This window comes from Acartia tonsa, chromosome 2, assembly GCF_053477335.1.
Source record: "Acartia tonsa isolate MP-2025a chromosome 2, ASM5347733v1, whole genome shotgun sequence".
In the NCBI taxonomy this organism is placed as follows: domain Eukaryota; kingdom Metazoa; phylum Arthropoda; class Copepoda; order Calanoida; family Acartiidae; genus Acartia; species Acartia tonsa.
The window spans coordinates 49442833-49462526 of record NC_137261.1 but is presented as its reverse complement, the minus strand read 5'-3'; the positions used below and the strand labels follow the sequence as shown (position 1 = coordinate 49462526).

At 29.4% G+C, this 19694-nt stretch overlaps 1 protein-coding gene across 1 annotated transcript; it reads left to right on the top strand.

The window, feature by feature from the left end:
* The first annotated feature begins 5883 nt into the window (after positions 1-5883).
* LOC145312077 (uncharacterized) lies at positions 5884-18896 on the top strand. The gene is made up of 7 exons (XM_080151211.1): positions 5884-6018; positions 6270-6333; positions 6464-6511; positions 7159-7283; positions 8452-8512; positions 10108-10175; positions 18747-18896. The coding sequence occupies exons 1-7, from the start codon at positions 5939-5941 to the stop codon at positions 18808-18810; spliced, it is 510 nt and encodes a 169-aa protein (XP_080007337.1). The 5' UTR covers positions 5884-5938; the 3' UTR covers positions 18811-18896.
* Positions 18897-19694: the final 798 nt, after the last annotated feature.

Here is a 19694-nt window from a genome sequence, read left to right as displayed (position 1 = left end):
ATTTCGTTGTTGGTTTAAATATGTATTATATGGTTTTAAGATTAGTACTTAATATTGGTTATAAAACTACGTTAAAGAATAAGGAATTGTTTAACAAGGATGACAACATTAATAAATGAGCTCTAATTTCAAAATAACAACGGATAACAACTCTCGTAGAGTGTCAGAACTAAAATTCAAAATTGTGCATATATTTGATGCAAAATTGCCTATTTACAGGATACGGGTGCGGATACAAATACCTGCAGATTGTATTTATACATACTTATGAAACTAGTAGAAAGTAATGGAATTGTATTTACTGTTCTATTATAGAACATCTCAAAGTATTTTATAACATATTTGAATTATTAACTAATACATATTTGTTAAATGTTAGATATCCTAGTGGCATGTTTTGAAATATGCTATAGTAAAGCTTCTATTAGGGTCGGTCCGTCCATACGAATCGAATAACTCTTTGAATTTTTCTATCGATATAAAATATTTTATAAGTATTCCTGTATCTGTTAGGTACGATTTGGAAAGCTTAGCAACACTATAATTATTATTTGAAAGTTCCGTACGTCTATTTCAAGCAAGATAAATTATATTATTCTTAATTATCTTTTTCAAAGCGAAGCTTTTCTATAATTATTAAAAGCAAAGCTTTTCTATAATTATGGACGGTCCGTCCGTCCGTACGTACACCTGTAACGAATAGCTCTTTTCATTAATTTAGGCATGTTAGAATTGTCCTATCGATTTCAAACTTTGCATGGTGTTTCCTGTAGTAGTTAGGTACGATTTAGAAAGCGTAGCAACTCTATAATCATTACCAGAATGTTCGTATGTCCATTTTAAACATATTGATTTTTTAACTTTTTTAACAACAAATTTGTATGTGATAAAATCGTCCGATTGTTTTGATTTTTGGATTCCTAAGACAACAAAGTACAATGTTATAAGCAAAGCATCTCTATAATCAAGTCCTAAAGACGTAAGTATGTCCTTAAACATTATCCTGTATTTCTGCAGTTTTTCAACAAATTTAATTAAAATTTTGATTCGATATTTTCAGTTCTGACACACAATAAGTATAAATGTTCGTTTGTCCTACCGTTTCAGAGCTTCGCTTTTATAGATGTTGATCATCCTTGTTTTTTGAAAAATATATGTATCTTTATGAAATTTTAATATGTTATGTAGACATGTCAGAAAAGCTTAAGTCTCTAAGTCAAAAATTGCGGCCACAGGAACCTTTTAAATATTTCTGGAGACCTGGAGGATCAGGACCTGCAGGATCATACCTGGAACCTGAAAGTGATTTGAACAGCTGTATTTCATATAAGGATGTATTACTAGAGGATATTTTAGTATTTTGGTGTGATAAAATGCTTTGTTTTAGTCAAAAAATATTTTTGCTCTTTACCTGGATGACCCTGCCAGGTTTGCTGGAGATATTCAAAAAATTCCAACTCTCAGTTATGTGTCATACTCATACTTAAAAAGTCAAGCAGTTTGGGCTCTTTCACACACAGAAAAAACCGGAGAAGGGGTTAAAGTTAATATATTGCTTACACTTTACAAGTTTTAATGTTCGTTTGTTCTACCATCGGTTTATTAATGAAATAAAAGAGAGGAAATTTTTCTTTAACTATTTCCATGTATTTACTTTTATAGCTCTAAAATTAACCTAAGTTACAAGTTAAAAATCTAAAAAGTAATATTGAAAAATGGATTATTTTACACAAAATTAAACTACTTAGAAACATAATACAGAAAATACTGATATTCTATAGGAAAATATCGAAGTATATCAAAAAAAATAATATTTATTCATATCAAATGTTTTTTGTTATGTAAAGTAGATTGCAAATATTGAAAGTATTACATATTCGTTTGAATAAATGTACTTTATATCATTCTTTTCTAATATGAAAATTCTCTTTATCTTTTTAATATATTTAAAGGATATTTGACATGTATCATAAGTTGTATCTAATTTTATTTCGAAATACAAAAATATGCATTTGTATTCAATTATATACAGTAGTAAAGTTTTTTTTGTCTGTTACTTAACATCTTAATGATTACTTAACTGATTGGATTCTGTATTTTGAGGTAAGCTATATGACCCGTGATGGTTTAGGCTATTTTATTTTCAAATTTAGGTCAATTGATGGTTTTCAGCAGATTTTCTAGCCCTTTTCTGATCCAATGAATAAAGAGCTCTCTATATGCTAGTGGCCCAATCGCTGGTTAAACTTTATATTATGACATTCTTTTTCATTTCATTTTTAATAACAGTTTAATGTTGCTTCCTTACTTTTGATTATTATCACCCTTTTTAATGTCTGTTTTCTTGAACAATAATGAATCATAATGACGTCTATCATGACAATGTTTATTTAGGAATTTAGTATTATCTTAGTTTAAACAGCGAAGGTTTTTATAATCATGACAAGTCCATACGTTCGTTTATTCTTGTGTGTGGATAGCAAAAATAGACTTTGTATCAAATTGTGAGTCCCCATTACTTTTACAACAAAAATAAATTGAAAATAAAGGGGGTTAGATTTTGATTTGTTTTCTTTTTACCTGGTTAATTATTTTCCTAACTAGGTCTTCTTTGGTTAGGTTATATTGGGTTATGGTACTGCAGGGGTTGGGAATAGAAAAAAAACGTCCCTCAATCTATTTATCTAATTTATTTAAATTGTAGGAGGGGAAGGGAGGGGGGGGGGGTGATTAAAAACACCAAAATATATTTTTAGAAATATAGTTTTGAAATACTATTTTTTTGGCTTGGCTATTATGGATGTTATTGATATTTACGTTAAATGCACGTGTTTTTTAAGTCCAATAGACAATTCATGGAAATTTTATCTTAAAGTTTATTCTTGAATATCCTTTATCATTACTTTGAAATAAAAGGATGTTTTCTTAACAAAAATTTAATTAATTTTTTCATAGAAATATATGATATACAATATACATACAGGGTGTTTTCTTAATCAAACATTATTAATGCCTTAACTCACTTACTATTGACATACATAATTCATTATTAACTTATTTTCTTCATTCGCCAATTTATTGCCAATTTATCGGAAGTTATTTTAGAATATTATATGTAATTACTGATTAATCGTTGCAGCTTACCTCTGACCTGATAATAGCATTTAATTCAGTGTTAGACAGACACGAAGAATTAATTCACCATGAAAAAAATTGTACAATCAAAGGGTTAGTGTTTGAAAAATATAACCTTTATTTAATTTTCATAAACAATTATAGGCTCTATCCTGTAAATTCATTGAAAGAATGTCCTTTACAGTAATCTATTTTTGGTCATTACACTTAAACATGAACGGGAAAGTAATTAGACCTTTTTTTAGTTTTTCTAAAAATGATCACTTGATACATTTCCACAAAATAAACACTTTTGTCATTGAAAAAATAAAAAATGATAAAACTTATCTTTTTAAGTTATATATAAAGATTAAAATTGTCAGTTGTTAAGAGTTATTTTTCTAATACACAAAGAAGTTAATTGTAATATTAATTTTTTAATCATTTTTCATTTTTCATATGACAAAGTGACGATGGGTAATAAAGCTGCTTGAATGGGAAATTTTTGGACAAGAGTACAAACACAAGGTTCACAACATCTTTAAGTAGCGAAACAATAAGCAGGAAAATATAAAAAAGTATCTTATATTGTTCAGATCAGATAAAAAGTTTAACACCAGAAAAAGATAACAAACAACCGACAAAGAAAACTAGAACAGTAGCTTCGCTTCAAAAAATATTCTATTAAGTGCAAAAATTTAGCTAAAAAATGGCATCAGCGCTAAAAATGCATTTCATATAAATTACCTTGCTCATTCATGTACATACAGGAATTAGGAAGGCAAACTAAAAGCATAATTTAAACATTATATCTAATAAAAGTTATATTAGCATTTAAGCAACTTTCCGTGGATAATAAAAAGGAAAATTATTAAACCCAGTTTTGTTAGCCCTAAGTGGTCGAAGGCCCGTGCTAACAAAACAGGTATTAGTTTTATGATATTCATTCATAGAAAATGGCTTTAATACGATGCTAAACATGATTTTACAGTTTGACTGAGAACAGGTTTTGATCCTGCGGATATTAATCGGTTTCAAAGTCATACTGGAAAATTTGATTCTGAAATTTTAACTTTTTTGACTTTCCTTTATCTCTGAGTTACATCAAATTTTAGTGCGGAAAGATTTAAGATTGCCTTCTTCACAAGTCAAAAATTTATACAATCAATCAAATTTAATTTTAAGCAGTGTTTTTTTATTGTTCAGCTAAATTGATTTTATTTGTTTAATAATGTCTACTTATAAATACATAGGGGTTTCAAATATTTTTTTTTTAAGTAATAGCTGTTCTTATATAAACATTATTATTATCATAAAAATCGCATGAAGTAACGTTCGTCAATCCACAATTGTTTATACAGAAATCTTGTTTACTAGGATATATTGTTCTTTGAAATTTTGCTATCCCTAGTAACATTTACTTAAACTTAGTAACACCAACGGTTTTAACATTGTTTTATGGCAAGCTTATTAAAGAAGGTGTATCAACTTTTTTGCTTTTTATTTAAGATAGCTAGCCGGTTCTTTCAGTAAGTAGTAGATGCAAAATTTTTCATAGAATTCAGATATGCAATCGGTATTTTTGTAGACCTCTTATTTTTTAAGTAATTTAAGTTTTTAAAAAAAATAATTAAGTCGGTTTTAAGGTACTAAAACGCAACAAAATAAAAGAAGAAAATGGCCAGTATGAACAAAAATAGTAAGATCTTTAATTTGACACCTTACTTTTAAAATTCTGTTGAGTAATTATTGAAAAAATCTATTTTTTTAACCTCGGTTTAATAAAAACTTTAGACCTATATATTTTCTCAAACAGACATAAAAAACATGGGTTCATATATACCTTTAGAATCAGAAAAATATTACGAATCTATTCTAAGCAAAATTGAAAAAGTTTTATAAAACTATAATAAAAAAATAAGTTTATTTTAAGAATCATAATTTTCGGCTTTAAAGGGTTAGCTTGAACCAAACCTGAACCAAACCTAAACAAAAGACAATGCAATGTAGCAGATATTTTTTAAACACAAGAAACAATAATGTATTTTTAACTGCATTGTTTTGAAGTTTATAAACAGACTGATGCATATTTGTTCATAATTTTTCATTCTTTACATGTTCTTTAACATCACTATATTTATTGTAGTATCTATTGTATATATTGTATGAACGTTCTCCTTTTTTACTGGCAATTCTATAGGTTAATTTTATAGGTTGAGCTTCCCGATTCGTCAATTTTTGCGATTTGTGATTGGCTAGTTTAGTAGTTACAATTCTTAAAATAAACTTTTTATTTTTTCTATTTTTTATTACAATTTTTTTTAACTTTTTCAATTTTGCTTAGAATAGATTCATATTATTTTTCTCATTCTAATGGTATATATGAACCCATATTTTTTTATGTCTGTATGAGAAAATATTTAGGTTTAATGTTTTGATTAAACCGAGGTTAAAAAAATAGATTTTTTTAACAATTACTTAACAGAATTTTAAAAGTAAGGTGTCAAATTAAAGATCTTACTATTTTTGTTCATACTGGCTATTTTCTTCTTTTATTTTGTTGCGTTTTAGTACCTTAAAACCGACTTAATTATTTTTTTTTAAAACTTAAATTACTTAAAAAATAAGAGGTCTACAAAAAAACCGATTGCATATCTGAATTCTATGAAAAATTTTACATCTACTACTTACTAAAAGAACCGGCTAGCTATCTTAAATAAAAAGCAAAAAAGTTGATACAACTTCTTTAGAAAAGCAATTTTTATCAATATCAATTTATATCATGAACTTTTAGTTTTTATTCTGTTTATTTTAAGAGATCAAAATGAGAAGTTTTATTGTTGTTTGCCTAATTAGTGCTGTGTCATGCTTAAGCATTGAAAAACCTCAAGAGGGAGATTTAGGGTAAACTTTTTTATGAACCAAACCTTTATCATAACTTTTAGATATGGACGCCAGTCTTCTGTTTTCCGCCATCCAAAAGTTTAAGTTAACAAATATATAAACAAGAGGCAAGAAAGGCATTTTTGCATTATGATATACTGTCCTCACTTTTAGGATATAAATAAACAGATAATTTTTCTCATTGAATTAATTATATCAATTACAATGTAGATCATTTTAATGATCCCAATAAAAACAATTGATAAATTTAGATGGAATTTTGAGACAGTGAATGGAGCTGGGACCTACAGACAAGGGGAACAAGCTTACCTGTCTGTAAGTATTTCAAAATTCAATGTTTAAGATTTGTAATCTGATTCTACAGATCTATTTTACCAATAGGTAAAAACAAATTTCATTAATAGTACATATACTAACCATATATGTTAACTAATACATGCTTTAGGTAAAAGTAACTGACAATGGGGCAGTAGATGAAAATGACGACTGGAAGGTAATTGTTAATTCAAATAAATACAAGGACCATCAAAATGGAGGAAGGGTAGAAAGTCTGATGCTACTAAAAGGGAGCAACACTTAACTTTGCTATAGAATACTACACCCTTAAGCAACCAATAGAAAAACCAAAAATGTTTTGAGATTAAGCAAGGGTTTTTGACTTCCTGTGAAATTTAAGATTTATTCATTTATGGTTGTTGATAATTAGGATAGTAAAAACTAACCCTTTTTTATAACTATAATTGTAATGGCATTTTCAGATGCAAATATATCTCTATAGTTCTGTACCTGGACTCATGTTAGAGATGGTGCTTACTGCTGGTTCTACTATGATTGTGGTGGTACTTTCTGATGTAAATATATCTATATAGTTCTGTACCTGGAATCGTGTAAGAGATGATGCTTATCGCAGGTTCTACTGTGATTGTGATGGTACTTTCTGATGTAAATATATCTTTATAGTTCTGTACCTGGACTCATGTTAGAGATAGTGCTTACTACAGGTTTTCCTATGATGACGATGCTACTTTCCGATGTAAATATATCTATATAGTTCTGTACCTGGACTCGTGTTAGAGATGGTGCTTACTGCAGATTTTCCTATGATTGTGGTGGAACTTTCTGATTTATATATCTTTATAGTTCTGTACCTGGACTCGTGTTAGAGATGGTGCTTACTGCAGGTTCTCATATGATTGCGATGGTACTTTCTGTGACATTGGTGTTGGAAATTTCTACATTACCAAGAGTTGCTCTGCTGGCATAGAGTAAGTGTATTTTAAGTAGCAAAGCTAATAAATAATTGACATTTACAAATCAAATCTACCCTATAAAATTTTGTCTGTCTGTCAGACCATAACAATATGAGTAGAATTGGGATATAGACCAATTAAGTTTAGTTTGAAGATTTCCCTTACCTAGACACACACAATATACAAACCATTTGGTCATTACATTATAATCTGATGAGAAATGGAATTTTCTTGGCTGTTATTATAGTTAGACATCTAATTTTTGTAAATATTTCTCTTACCTTGAAGCATAGATTCTATAATTATATGGTACTATCACACAAAGTACCCTGTTGAGCGCAGACCCCTCCCCTTCCTCCAAATTTATGAATCTATTTGAAAAGGAGAGGGGAATTTTTAGGTTTAGGTTAGGTTAAGATATAGTGGATTTTTGATAGCAGGATAAGGCCCTCTGCAGGTAATTGAAAAAAATATTTTCAATTCATTTAGTATTGTTTTATGGGTTTTTAAAAAATAAATTATTAAAAGTTAAAATACTTATTACTATTTGGCTGGATTATATTCGACTTTTTTTAACATAATCTATAATTAAAAACTTGATGTAAAATCAAATATTGATGTACTATGTTCTCTGCTGCTTTGGGCTCAATAGTATAGCTAAGTACAAACACAAAGGTCACATAGCTGAGAGACAATTTCTTAATATTGCATTAAATTGGATGCATTTTTAGATTTTGATAATTTTATACATTTTTTTCTTTTTTTTTTATAGATTATTATCTTAATGCCATTGTTAAAAGGTTAAGCTCTTTTATTTCTAAAATCTGATTCTACTCTCCTCTAGTTATTTTTACTTTCCCTTAAAGTTATTTTCAAGCACTGAAACCCCACTGTCTTATTTCAAATGATTTAAAAATAAAAAAGGGGGGTTAATTCTCTCATTGCTTAAACCCTGCGTTGAGCCCTAACCATGTGAGCTACCCAATATAACCTAACCCAAAGGAATAACAAGCACATGACAGAAAAAAAACTTCCTCTCCTTATTTTCAATTTATTTTAAATTATGGGTAGGGGGTTTCTGCTCTCACGAGGCACTTCTAGTGAAACCACTTTTCATTCTTTACAGAGAGATATTTATTGAAAATAACAGTATGAAATTGTCATAAGATAATTATATTTTCAGCACCAGAGTGAAGTTTTTTGGTGAGGATCCTAATGTGAGCAATCAAGTTTGCGGACTTGAGGTAACACTTTTAATCACAATATGACATAGTCATACAAGATGACAACATCCATAAAGCGAAGATCAAGAAATAAAGTAAAGCGATTTGTAGCGAACAAAAAGTTACAACTTGAAATTGATTCTTTGATAATATCTTCATCATGGTGTTGCCTTTCGCAAGGAATACCTGAATATTTGCTAAATAATATAACTTTATAATATAAAACATAGTTGTAAAAAATCATTTCAGATCCAGGTAAGATCCTGTGGGTGTAAATGGAAATTTGACCTGCTAATGACACTGCAATTATTGAAATAAGCTTTTATTTATATGCTTACACTTTACCTTCATATTAAGCCACGTGGCCTTGAAAATTTAACCAATTTAATCTATAAACAATTTTTTCTCTCAAGATTTTTAAACTTTAATTCCCAGACGGACAAAATATGCAGACCTGGTTTTAAAACTTGCAAAATTTCTAGACATAAAAATGCACACTTTTTTGGTTGGGTGACATTTTCAAAGTATAAATAATACAGAATGAAATTTCGACAAGAATAACTACGTCCAAATAAAAGAAACTAATAAATATGAACAATATAAAATATTTATATAAATTTAAATGTTGGGTTATTTAAGGACATATTTTTTCTCTCAATTAAAATTTAACCTTTTAAGAAATGATCTGTAAGACAAATACTCCAACGCATTACAATTTAAATCTAGCATTACAGGCCTAAACACTAACATACAGATAAACAATTAAGACACATTATAGTATTAGATTTGTCAAAAACTAATTAATATAAATTATAGCTTGTCAAAAACCTTTATTAGCGAATTTAACTAAGGGCGTTTTTTAATGCATTTGCAATTATTTCATATATAGGTTAATTTGTCTAGGGCAGTAACTGGATAAAATTTGTTTTTAAAAATAAGCTTTTCTATAATTAGGGTAGGTCCGTCCGTCCGTCACAAACGGATAGCTTTTTTCGTTAATTTAGGCATGTTGGCATTCTCCTATCGATTTCAAACTTTGCATGCTAATTCCTGTAGTAGATAGGTACGATTTAGAAAGCGTAGCAACTCTATTATCGTTACCAGAATGTCCGTACGTCCATTTTAAACATGTTAATTTTTAACTTTTTTAACACCAAATTTGTATGTGATAAAATTATCCGATTGATTTGATTTTTGGAATACTGATTCCTAGGACAACAAAGTACAATGTTATAAGCGAAGCATCTATATAATCAAGTCCTAAAAACGTAAGTATGTCCTTAAATGTTATCCTGATTTTTCAGTTCTGACACACTACAAGTATTTATGTTTGTTTGTCCTACCGTTTCAGAGCTTTGCTTTTATGGATGTTGTCATCCTTGTTTTTTTATTATAACGACAATTAATAATGGAGAATAATATCATATTGATGTTAAGGAAAGATCATTTTCATCTAAATAACCACAGATCCTGTTAAGATATCGGAGCATTGTTTTTCCTAGCTATTGTATATACAATATATATATATATCAGTAAATTGCCTTAAAAGTAAAGTAATTTGAAGAATAAAACAAATATTGACACTCTTACAACTATGATTTTAGTCATTTTTTTAGATTTTGTCTGTGTCTCGTGACGATAGCTCTGAATGGAAGGTACAAGTAGAAGAATGCAGAGTCACTGGGTAAGAATTTAGACATAATTCATACATATTTTTCATTATGAATATGTGCCTACCCTCAAAGTCCGCAGCGATCCCAGAAACCCCCCAATACTTCTCCTTATTTTAAAACAATTTGAAATTATTCTAGAAGGATAGTTTTTTATGCATAACCTCTGTGGGAAGAATTAACCATCCGGCGCCTATGCCTTTGGTTCCCTAACCATGCGGGACTATCCTGCAACCAATATAACCTAACCTTAGTACATAATAGAAAATTACACAATATCATTTGTAAACCTGAAACTTTTGGCCCAATGTTAAAGTAAAAGAATAGAGGGGGCATGAGCTTTGTTTAACTCTGCTCACTGGGTTGAGACCCTTTCCCAATTTTGTAATGGGTCTTTGAATCAGCTAATAGCGTCGGAAATATAAAATCAGTCGAAAATCTACAAAAGAACAAAACAAAAAGCATTTGCTAGTTGACGAAAAGCGTTTCCACCACTTGGGCCAGGTGGTTGTCTGAAATTATACATCTATACTTATACATTTATTGTTCATTGCTTAGCTTTGCGGTCCTTGTTTTTATTCTACAAGAGACAAATTTTCTGTTATTAACTGGCATTATTTAACACAAAGAAACAAAAAACTGACCTTTTTTATTACTTATGAACAATAATAAATCACAATTACAATAGGACAAAAAAAAGTGCTAAAAAAGTGTACCGTTTTGAAATGATTAAGTAACAAGGGTACACTTGAAGGGTGTTTTTACTGAAATTTTACCAGTTACGCAATTAACATAAAGCTTACGTCCAAAAGTAGCAAAGCTTTTATCATTATACAATTTTATAATAGTAGCTTTTACCAAACTAGAGGCTTTATCACTACGGTGTATCTATTTTAGTTAGGTGAAAGTGGTCAGAAAAAAAGTCTTAAAACCTTTGGAATAGCCTTTAACAAAGAAATAAAATAGACTAAAATAGAAAATTTTCAAACATTTGTATTAAGGGAAATACAAAATTTACTTCTATATAATGATAGTAAATACAAAATTAATGATTGAAAAATATGTATATGTGTAAATGCGAGCGAATGCAATATACCCAAGACGGTTAAATTGCACTGCCAATAAACTTACCAACAATCATAATTAAAGAATAGAATTCGCTACTAAATAAAAAAAACTGAAAGAACCCAATATTTTATGTTATATGAGTACAGTATGATCTCTATGTTGGAAAGGGACAAATAATCACAAACAAAATCTTAAATTTGCAGGGATCCTAAGTGATAAGACATTGGATGATAAATTGATATTTATCCCCAATGATGATAAACAAAATTACACCTTCTTTAGATTGAAAAGTTTGGACACTAAACGTTAGGAACCAACGAATCAAAATTCAATAAGAGTTACCATAATTTTTGAACCAACGAATAAGATAACAAGGTTATAAAGCTTTGGGTACCAGTGTAATTTAGCAGTAAAGGTTATATTCTTCAGCAAATTCTGAGTCTAGACTTCATTTTAAGGTTGCTGTTCTTTGCTAGCTAAATCTTGCCGTTGAGCTTTTCAAGAACAATGATAGCGTTTCTTTACAATAGCATTTTTTGTTATGGCGTTTTGATACATCCTATGATATTAAGTAGTAAGTTTTTTGTTGTATGAAGTTTAAATAATATATAATTTGAACTAATTAAATATCTCAATAATTATCTCTTTCTCTGTATATGACATTTTGAAAAAGTGTATTCTTTAATACTCTTTCATCCGCTACTACTGTTAATTTTCTACATTGATGGAGATATTTATACCGACAAAGAAAAGCCTTTGTCTGTCCAATTGGATATTTGTTTTGTAAGATCTAGTAAATGGCTTGACAATGTCTATAGAAAGAAAGCTTCGAAGATTTGTAGGCCTGTTTTGTATGGGGAATGGGGTAAGTCATCTTGCCAGCCCAATATGTAATAAGTCCCTAGAAAGATATTGTTTGCTCTCTCCCACCTATTGAGGCGATACTATTTTAGCTTGTGGTGAAGAAACTAATAAACCAAAATGTGTAAAAACTGTATGTAATAATTTTTTATTATAAAAGTACCTGTCAATGTGTTTAATTTGACCTAACGTTTTAAATTGTCAGTACTAATATTCAACATTTGTATTGCCCAAAAACATTTCTGGACGTTTATATTTTAAGGATTTAAGTAGACGTGTGATTAACTAAATATATTTTCTGATAATTAATTGTAAGTTTTCATTTTGCAAAAAAACAATTAATATTTGCCAGACTTCAGCAATTCCTATTTGTATTTCTATTTGAAAAACTAGCGGCTACGCCCCTAGAGGCCTATATGGGCAAAAGACAACCCCATTTTTTCTTTTTTGGGAGGGGGTTCTTTTTTCTAGGGGCGATTTATCATGGAAGGTTGGTGGTGTCTTCCCTCGAAATAGTTATAAACCTCCCCAGGACCCAGGAAGCTACCCTGTAGAGGAAAACCATATCAGTTCATATCAGCGAGATCTTTTGGTACAGACATACATACAAAGATCCTGTTACTTTATGGATGTTCTTCTATCCTTCAAACTTACCGGACATATACTCTATAGAGTTAAATAATATATTCGCTCAAGTAAACTAAAGTTCCTTTAAACATAACAGTTTTTCACCGGCTTTAATCAAACGAATGCAATATGATTGTAATTATACGCGTCTTGCATAAATAAAACATGCGCTATCCTTCCTTATCCTATTTATATAAAGAATACTTTTTGTCTGTTCTTTAAGATCTAACTAAACCCTAAAACTTTACATAGGTACCGTTTTTGATATTGGTTATTTTCATAAATTTGAGTCTTAAGGTAGTTTTTTTATGTCTCCCTTCCTTGCTTCTTTAAGTGCTTAAATCTATTTTGGAACCTCTGCCCCCCCCCCCCCCCCATGTTCAAATTTTAAATATTACCATTAAGTTTCATAAAGACTTTGAATTATTTGAAATTTCACTTGTATCCCAATTTTAGGAGAAAAAAAAAGATGGGAACTATCATATTTTATAAGTAAAGTAGTTAGATTTTTTGCCTGTAGCAAAGGATATGGGCCTCCTTTACAATGAAGCTACTTATAGGTCCAAGGACGTTTTTCAGCTATTTTTTGGGGAAGGTACATCCACTCTTCAAAAAGAAAACGCCCCTAGATATCAATTAAATAACCCCCCAAATGTTTTCCCTTTTTCTAAATTTAAAATCATTACGGGGTCCACTTTTACTCACCCCCTCCTACTGTAAGGGCGTAGCTGCTAGTTATGATATAAAGAGATGAATGACTTAAATATATTTTTAAAATCATAGATCCTACCTATATACATAAAAAAAAATAATAATTAGGCCTTATGTAATTTGGTGCTTTTACACAAAGTGCCTTTACCTGCTGTACCCTAGCCATGCGGGGCTTCCCTGGCCTAAAGTAAAAAAACTACCCCACAGGATTATTTTGCTAGTATGCAGGGTTCATTTCCAAAATGAATGTAGGATGGTATTCGTGCTCAACAAGAAACTCTGTGTCAAAGCGCCAAAATTATAAATATTAAAATATTTTGCATTTTTCTTACCTTTAATTTTTTTATTCTTGTCTTTAAGAAACTGAAATATCATGTATTTTTTGTTTGTGTTTTCAATCTCCATTGAATGACATGAAAAATTTACTAATCATTTATAAAGGTTTTTCTTAATTTGTCATCATTTGTTCACCTATAAATTGTGCACCAAGAACAACAATGCCCGTAGATAATGAAGATATTTTACAATTTGATATATCTATTTTGTGTTAAACACAATGTCTTGAAAGGATTTAAATTACCCCTTCTGTTGATTACAATTAGTGAATGAAACATGTTGACACTCAATTAAATGAATCAACTTATCAAAATTTTTTAAAAGTCCCCAAGTTAACCAATAAGAATCATTATCATAAAACTTTGGGATCTAGTGTAATAAAAGCCCAATGTGTCCTCCCTCCCTAGCTGACTAAACGCAGTTTTCTCCTGAATATGGCTTTTATTATAATGTAAAATAAGCGAGAGGTATGTTTTGATATGATTTTTAAATTGTAGTAAATTTATTGTTTCCTCTCATGCATAAGTATGACAGGTGTCCTACTGTTACATGCTGTAATGGACATTTCAGAAAGCAGTTAACCATATACTAACATTTCATTGATAAAACAAATAAAAAATACTGTTATGTGCTTTAATTCTAATATTTTCATAATACACACAATTTCAATAACTGCAAGCAGAGTAGCTTCCCGTATTACAGTATCTTTTCTTTCTTTTATTTATGTTACCCGTGCATGGCAACGCCCTTAGACTAGACTTCAGTTTTTTTTTATATTATACTATTTTTTTAGAAGTACTCATCTAATTTACAGACAAACATTCAGCTTTCTATATCAATCAAACAGAAGCAGATCATAGTGCCTAATAAAATTGACGTCATACAATACAAATGACCAATGATAGGCCAGTATACATCTTACCATTGGTCAATTTCAATGTAAACTGGCTTATTATAAGTTATTTGTATTGTATCACGTCATTTTTATGAGGCACTATATGCTGCTTTAACAAACATGAATTTATGTTTAATCGTGTCTGCTCTTCCAGATAAATACATTCTTTGTTAGCATACAAGTTTCAAAACCCTTTTATTACTATTCTTAAACTCTAATAGATTGGTCTTTGTTTTAAGTACTGTAAGCCCGTTGGTCAAAAATCTATATTAAAAGGCTGTGTTCACATACATGGATTTCAAAGAAAACTTGCAAAGAAAGAAAGCGTCATTTAAAACATAGAAAAATACAGATAAAAATATGTGAAAAATAAATTATTTTTTAAAATCTAAAGTTTTGAACCCACATCTGTACATTTTTAGATTCGGGTGCTATTTTGTGGATTCAGTATATCATCTAACATCTTTTCTAAGTAATCTATGATACTATGTAATAAATGATAATATAGTATAATACAAATTTTAGAATTAGCAGAAGATTATCCCAACTTTAATCCACTATCAAATCTCTCTATGTTGACCTTTACAATTTTCATATACTAAAATTCTTTGAGTATGTGTAAGATTTAAAGTACAGTAAAGCTTTCGATTGTGTATAGAAAGAAGCTACTATGAAAGTCAACTTTAAATTTTTTATGTCCAAGAACAAGGGATGCATAGGGAAATAAAACTTTTTTTTCTCAGCTGTGCGCCAATTTTTACAGTTTTTATGTTACAGTAATGGATATACTATTACTTGTATTTTTTTTACAAGATTTCATGTTTCCTAATTAACACGAAGCGGGCTAAAAAAAGATACCACAAATCTATACCTCCCCTCTTATAAGATTAATAAACTAACCAATACATGATTATTCTATTCATCTGACTTTTGGAATAATGATTCCTGGAAAAACAAGGTATGATATTGCTTGGCGTATCTTTTTTTAAATCCTATTAATGAAGATTAGATTAGATTAGATTTATTATTCTTGGGTGTACATACATAGAAAAAAAACAACAAAATAATAAATGAATTAAATGAATATTATATACATTTATATATACAGTCAAATTTTATTGATATGGTTAATTTATAAAAAAAAAATTTCTTCCCAAATGGCAGTTTCCTAAAAACTAGGAAGTATGCAGTAATGTGTATTCACACATTGTTTTCATACAGGCCATATAGATAAGACAAAAAAATAGAAAAAAGATAATAAGCAATAAATAAAATCATATTGGAGAGGAAAGAATGATAATAGGAAGGATTGATTAGGGCATACAAGTCTCACACCATTATTGCAATAATAGAAATTTAAAAAAAAACATTTCAACAAATAGATTTTGATTGATTTATCAGATTTCAAACAATATTGAAAAGAAATATAATTTTATCTACATTCTTGACATAATGGGTTGTTACACACTAAAGTTAAGCTTGATAACAAAGATTCTTTTAGATTTTTTATAAATTTTTTTCTTGATTGATTGTGGGTTAATAAATCATTATTACAATGGTTATTCCATAATTCTTGGAAATGATACTTAGGAAATCTTTCAATAGATTTAAACTTCGGTTTTTTAACATCAAACATATTAGAGTTTCTAAGATTTCTGGTATGTAATTGATTACGGCGAAGCCATGTACCTTGAAAGGAACTTGGTAGCTTACTGTTTATAAAATCATACATAAATAATAATTTCAAATAATTAGCTGATTCATGTAAAGGAAGGACATTCATTTTTTTAAATAAAGGCATTGTGTGTGAGATGTGTTTCTTACTAAAAACAATTCTTATTGCCTTTTTTTGCAATTTAAATAATGGTTCCATAGTAGATTTAAGACCACAACTCCAGGCAGGTAAACAGTAAAGTAAATGACTATTTATAAGTGAGTGAAAAAGCATTTTTTTGCTATCTAAATTTAGTATATGTTTAGCTCTATTTATAAGAAATAAGGAACTAGAAATCTTTTTACGTAAATGTTCTACATGATATTTAAAATTTAAAAAAGGATCTATAAATACACCTAGGAATTTGATTGCAGGGATATTGCTACTTGAATTGACATAATTTAAGATTTTTATTTTCTCAGGATCAAACTCATTTTCATTGTTAAAGTTTAGCTTAATATTAAGAGCATTCCAATCAATAGTATTTTCATTTTTATTAAATATCATGATTTTAGTTTTATCAGGATTTAAGCTCATTTGATTACTCTTAAACCAATCGGATATCTTTTTAAGTTCATTGTTTAATTTCAGTTTAATCTCTGTAAAGTTTTTACCAGAAATTAAAAAATTACTGTCATCAGCAAATAATAGGGTAAATGGTACTTGCTTACATGTGGTAGACTGGAGCACCGAAACCCCCCCCCCCCCCGCTTAGTTTTGACAAAAATCAAAAATAAGGGGGGGGGGGGTAGTTTTTTAATGTCTGGAAAACGGCAAGGAGGAAAAAAGCTCAGCAAGGCAAAGACTTAACCCCCCCCTTAATTTTGAAGAAAATCAAAAATAAGGGGGGGGTAGTTTTTTCACTGTACAACACGCCAGAAAGTTGAGTGAGGTAAATCAAGAAAATCCAGTATACCAGAGGGGAAACCTTATTACAGGGACATTCATGTTTTGGGGCATAATTTCCTTATTTATTGACTGATTTTAGTAATTGATGTATCCCTGAACAGAAAATGAAAATAAGGAGGAGGGGGGCCAGTAAAAGGTTTTAATTTTGCGCAAAATAATTTGATGGATCAGCTTTTTCATTAGAATTATTCCCTTTTAACTTAAAAATAGGTATAACTTTTGCAATTTTTAATTCAGAAGGTATTTTTCCAGTTAAAATAGTTTGGTTAATGACATGAGAGAGAGGAAGGGCAATGACAGAAATTATTTTCTTTAAAAAAGAATTTGACAGGCCAAAAATGTCCAAACTTTGTTTATTTCCCATTTTTTTAACAATATCTGTGACTATATTTGGGTTTATTGTATTTTGTATAAAGTATTTTGTATTTAAGCAATTTTGCAACTTAATGTACAATTCTATATAGATCTACAAATTAAAATTCTGCTTATTAGGTTTTGACACAAGAGTTTTTGGTTTTTGGTAAAGTCCCTTTCCTTAAGGGGCGATTCTTTGTTTTTTTAGTAGCTTTTCTCCTATTTCTAGCCTCTGCGGGGCCAATTGTCTAACCCTGTTGGGCAATCACCTAACTCAATATAACCTAACCTAACCTAAAAGAACCTATCAATAGCAATTTTAAAATACGACGAATCGCCTCGTAAGGGGCGTTTCCACGAAAGGAACTATTTCCGGGGTTTTGTGTTTATACCTGTTAAAGTTTCTGTTCCTTACAAACGAATGGAAGAGTCAAATTGCATTTTTATGTTACCTCATTTTCTCTACAATGTGAAATATTGTACACTTTTATAATAGTATTTTTGGTGCAAATAATATCAAATTTATTTTGGTAAAATTTAATTGAAATTTAGTAAGAAGTTGTATTGAAAAGTATTATATTTTAGTAAATGCAAAGGTATTTCACAAAGTCTTAATTGTCTGTATGCCTGTTGATTAAGTACTCTATACCTTTACAATATAAGATATAAATGTTTTTTGGTGCGCTTTCCCTAACAGTTGCTTTCGAGCAATGCTTATCCCCCCTTTAATTTCTAAATTAGAATGAGGGATTCAAGAGTTTTTTCAAAAGCGTAACTTTTGTGGGAAATCGTTATAAATTAAATTGAACATATTTCAATATTTCATATTTTGTTTAACTACTAGTATACTATAGAATATTTCAGTACTTTGGTCTCATGGAATACTTTGTTTGCGTCAAAGTATTGTGCTCTTTACCTGGATGACCGTACCAGGTTTCTTGGCATCCTGTCTCCGCCTGAATGGAGATATTCAAAAACTTCCAACTCTCATGTATTTGTCATACTTATAATCAAAAAAGTCAGCTTAATCTCTTTATCAAGCAGAAAGTACGGAGTACGCCCCCCCCCCCTCAACTGTTAAGGTTTAATGCTATTTTCTTTTTATTTCAGTTGTGGCACCTCTGATGGAAATGGTTATGTTATCTCTACATCTGTCAATGTTGTTGTCAATTAAATGAGTTTATCCATGGAATAATTTAAAAAGTTTCGTTATTTTAAATTTCATTGATTTGTACAAATAAAGAAATTGAAAGTAAACAATAGTATTTTTTTTATAATGACGTGAAACTTGTTATCGCTATCTGTTAATTCAGCATTTTTGATTCATTAAATATTTGATTTGTTTCTAAATTTATACTACTACAAAAAATTCACTTGCATATCAATCTTTTAAATTTCCCTGATGAACCAAACCTTCTACCTGGGTTATATTCTCTTATATATCTTTTCTTTGCTATCAACATTATAAATATAAAAAAAACTAATTAATTACAAAGCAATTAATATAATAATGAATTTCCTTATTTTTTTCCTTCTGTGAATAATTAATAAAATAGAATAATCAGATAATATACGCAGCAAATAAATTATTTTTATTTTTTTTAATTTTTCTATTACAAATATTATCTAAAAGCAAGGAAAACAACATCTAAGAAGCAAAGCTAAAAAAATCACCAAATGGGCGAACATACAAAGTTTATATTGAAGCATGACCGACGGACAATACAATGTAATAACTAAATCTGCAGTTTTCAATCTATTTTAGCGGTCTACCTTTAATAGCATCTGTGAAAATCACATTTTCCCCATTTCTGACTAATAGTCTTACTGACTGTGAGATAAGCTTACAGACAAAGTGAATTATAGAGTGACTGTGCTTAAAATATCAGCCGAATATACGAATTGGAGTAAAGAAAATCAAGAAAACTTAAAAATCTAGGAATCGAACTAGCACCCCAACAATAAGCAAATCTTGATAAAAGTTTGCAGAATATGAAAGTATTCAATCTATGAAAATTTCAGCCGTCTATCTTGAAGAAGAGTTAAGAAAATCATGAA

What these genes read in the sequence shown, in the direction of transcription:
- LOC145312077 (XM_080151211.1), top strand. Translation starts at nt 5,939, where the DNA reads ATGAGAAGTTTTATTGTTGTTTGCCTAATTAGTGCTGTGTCATGCTTA. An exon ending in ATGAAAATGACGACTGGAAG is followed by an intron (nt 6,512 to 7,158) that starts GTAATTGTTAAT and finishes ATATCTTTATAG; the next exon opens with TTCTGTACCTGGACTCGTGT. An exon ending in ATCAAGTTTGCGGACTTGAG is followed by an intron (nt 8,513 to 10,107) that starts GTAACACTTTTA and finishes TCATTTTTTTAG; the next exon opens with ATTTTGTCTGTGTCTCGTGA.